A 3,510-nucleotide genomic window follows, 5' to 3' on the forward strand; every position below is an offset into this window, starting at 1 on the left:
GGCTGACCCATCAGGGAAGTTAATCAGATGTGGATTAGATTTGTGCTGCCAAACTATTTCATGAGGGAGTGGATAAAAGAAAAGGGATCGATGATGAAATTAAGATCATTTTCTCTCTCTATATATTTGTTTTTCTTACACACACACATGCAGAGCTGGCCTGCCGTTTATCACTATCATACTGATGATTTGTACCTTCCTATCAAAACATTAGCTGACAGTAAGGGGCTCATTACAGATGCTACTCGGCCACCTGTCCTCCTGCAGGGCTAGTAAGTGATGGCAGCATGAGTTTAGCCTTCAGCTAAGTGTAATGAAGTTTGACAGTGCTAAGCAGCCAGGCTTGCTCATTAGCCATCCCCGGGCCAGCTTGCCACAGTAGGGGTCTGTCTCCTTGACTTTCTTTTTCATTTCTTACCTGCAGAAGCACAAAGTCCATAGGTCTCCTCACTAAACTGGCTTATTGCATTAATTCATTCCAAAATACCAAACTGAGTTGGAGTCGACCCAAATAACCCCCCTCATTTGTGTTTGCTTCCAAAAGGAAGCCGACTGCTTTGGCCACTGGTACAGATGAGCAGAACCATGTCTGGCAACACTTGGGCTCTTTTCAGATGACGAAGGCCTCTGCTCATATGGGATGACATTAACCCACAGTTACAGCGATAAAATGCTGCCCACAGATGAACCACTGGCTTCTTTAATGTTTAAACAAGCTCAACTCTAAAACACACACATTCACAGAGACCTGTTGGCTGAGGACAAACAGCATATCATAGAGTAACTAACTACTGTACATAAACACAAGATGACCTATAAAACATGACGTTTTACTGCACTTTAACTATACAGTACAAATGATCTATTAAAATCCCATAAACATGTAATAAAGTGCATATTTTATGAAAATCTAACCACATACTATAATTTTTTAAAATACATATAATAATGAAAGTTATAGGCAATGTCCTAGTGTTATGTAATCAAGTCAAACTACCATAATCTCTGGGCATTAATCAAAAGACATATTCTTCAGACATTTAATCTGCATGTTTATGACAATAAGGCACAATATCATTATTAACATCAAAAGATAAATGGAAAGCTGAGACTTGTTTAACTTTAAATGGACAATACATTGTCCAAATGTAAAAGTCACCTCCCCAAACCAAAATTCAAAACACAGCACTGAACCTGCTCTCACTCAAAACCCAAATCAGTTTTGTTTGATACATACTAACAGAACAATAATAATAGGTTTTAATTATAAAGCACCTTCCTCAATGCCCACGATTGCTTGGGCACACAGTGTTATTTCCAGTTTTGCTGGTGTAACGACTTTATTACCTGTAGTTTACACATTAAACATTAATGTGCTGGACCTGTCACGACCTCAGGCTCAGTAAGACTTCAGCACCATGGACAGCACCGTTTGTACCGGACAGCTCCTGGCACTTTGCGTTGGCTGCTCACAGTAAAGATCGAGTCAACTGCCAACCATCTTAGTGTTTAAGAATCACAAATCTTATCATGTTAGGGTCCCCAAAACAGAAAAACGGCCCCATTCTAAATCACTTGGTCTTTCAAGATTCTGTCCCAACATCGGATTTACCCTTGCCGCTGCGGATTTAACAGCTTTAAGTCGTAATGTTTTGTGAAAGCAGTGGCAGTATCCTCTAAGCCCCTTCCAAGGTCCCTTACCGCCCTTCACCCCACTTCAGAGGTATTAAAAGGCTCTTACCTGATGCTGCTTGCATCCAGCCACAGATCTTATACACGGTGGAGGTGCTGAGAAGGAAGAAGAGACTGAAACAGCCGATACAGGTGACAACCAGCATCATGGACATTCCAATGAAAAAAGAGGCGGCCTTGAACGCACCGGAGGGGATAGCGGAGAATTCAGTGAAGGTACCCTGGCAGGCCAGCTCTTTGGAGTGTCCTTCTCCGTCTCCGACGCAATAGTGAAAAAGGCCGAAGTAGCCGGCCTGCGGCGTATCCACGCCATCTCCAATCCAATAGGGCTGTGAGAAGATGGTTACGTTAACAATACCGAACAGGATAGTGAAGATGGCCCACAAAAGTCCGATGACACGGGAGTTGCGGACGTAATTGGTCTGGTACAATTTCGCAGCTTCTGCAGATGGTAGCATTGATGCGGCGGATCCAGGTATCATTTTATGCAATCCCGAAGACTAAATGAACGTCGTGATTTGTCCGAGCACAACGCGAGGACTAATCATTTAGCACATAAACAGCTCTTACAGGGTAATTCCCCCCCAAAAACGAGATGAAGTGGAGAACCTATGCCTGTGCAACCGCAACACAGCAACATCTGTCAGGCGCGGTCAACTCATGACGTCGCATCCTAAAGCCAGGCCAGGAGTGCTTGAACCCCTGGATATGACCGATAACTCTGACAACTCAACGTCTAACAGAAACAGGCTTTCACTTTGCTCAGTCTAGCCGTCAGACATGCACATCGCTGCTGCACCGTGTCGCTCACTGATGCCCTTGGAAAACCTCTGACTTGAAGAAAAAAAAAAACACCGTAGCCTATTATTCACACCGACCTTAGACACACAGCATAAGGTGCACACGTTACCAGCCCAAACAAAAATAGCAACAGTCCCAGGCTAAGAAACAGGCTGAATTGTGTCTCTGAGGGGGATCGCATCCAGTAAGACATTATAGACGTGTATTTGCAAATCAATACAGCCTACCATTTAGAAAATACGCCAGCTCGTGTCAGGATCGTAAACGAGAATGCATTCTCTGGTTTATGAAAGCATCACCAGGCTGTCAATGATGCTGGAAGTCAGAGGGGGAGGGGCACAGCAGAGCCCGTGATGCGCGCATCTGTCTGTGCCAACAGTGACACACGTCTTCTGGATGAGGCTGCGTTAACATGCACTGCTGAGGAAATAGCATTTTAGAAAAGTAGAGTTGAACGCAATCAAACGTGTCTTTCAATACGCTTAACAAAGCTCAGTCTGTGCTACTTTACTGCCAGGAAGTGATGTAACATGAACAGATAGCCTCTCTACAATGAACTGGCTACTTGTTTTTTAAATAGCCTTCCAAAAGAAAACTGAGTCTTCAAAGTACTAACCTTTCTCAAGAAAACAATCATCATGAGACATGTAATACTTCTTCTCTCACCTTTTCCATTTCTACTGCTGGGATTTACACTGTATATTCACATACAACTTTGCTGCCTACGTATATAAGACACCAAATAGTTGTAATAGTGAACCATTTCTTAAATAAAACAGTTGTACCCACAATTTGTACCTCCTTTTCTATGCCCTACACTTAAACTCGGTCACAACAAAGGCAAAGGGCCCTTTAGTATAAATGTTGTCCTTAAAGATTTATAAAATGAACACCCAAAGCACAACCTAGACTTAGGCCTACTGCAGTCTACAGATAGCCAATATGTACCTGAACATTAAGGTCTTTTAAGTAAAACTTGAAGCAAACAATTTCCACATTAAATAAAGACACTTCAGC

The 3,510-nt window shown here is 42.8% G+C and overlaps 1 protein-coding gene across 1 annotated transcript in view; it reads right to left on the reverse strand.

Annotated features, from left to right (window-relative positions):
* Window positions 1–2,916, reverse strand: part of LOC109974769 (lipoma HMGIC fusion partner-like 3 protein) — a 17,803-nt gene extending 14,887 nt beyond the window's left edge. Inside the window, exon 1 of the mRNA XM_020625151.1 lies at window positions 1,742–2,916. Within this exon, the coding sequence (XP_020480807.1) occupies window positions 1,742–2,174 (433 nt within the window). The 5' untranslated portion in view covers window positions 2,175–2,916. The remainder of the gene's footprint in view (window positions 1–1,741) is intronic.
* Window positions 2,917–3,510: the final 594 nt, after the last annotated feature.

The sequence above is a fragment of the Monopterus albus genome, unplaced genomic scaffold, assembly GCF_001952655.1.
Source record: "Monopterus albus unplaced genomic scaffold, M_albus_1.0 scaffold7.1, whole genome shotgun sequence".
Taxonomy (NCBI): Eukaryota; Metazoa; Chordata; class Actinopteri; order Synbranchiformes; family Synbranchidae; genus Monopterus; species Monopterus albus.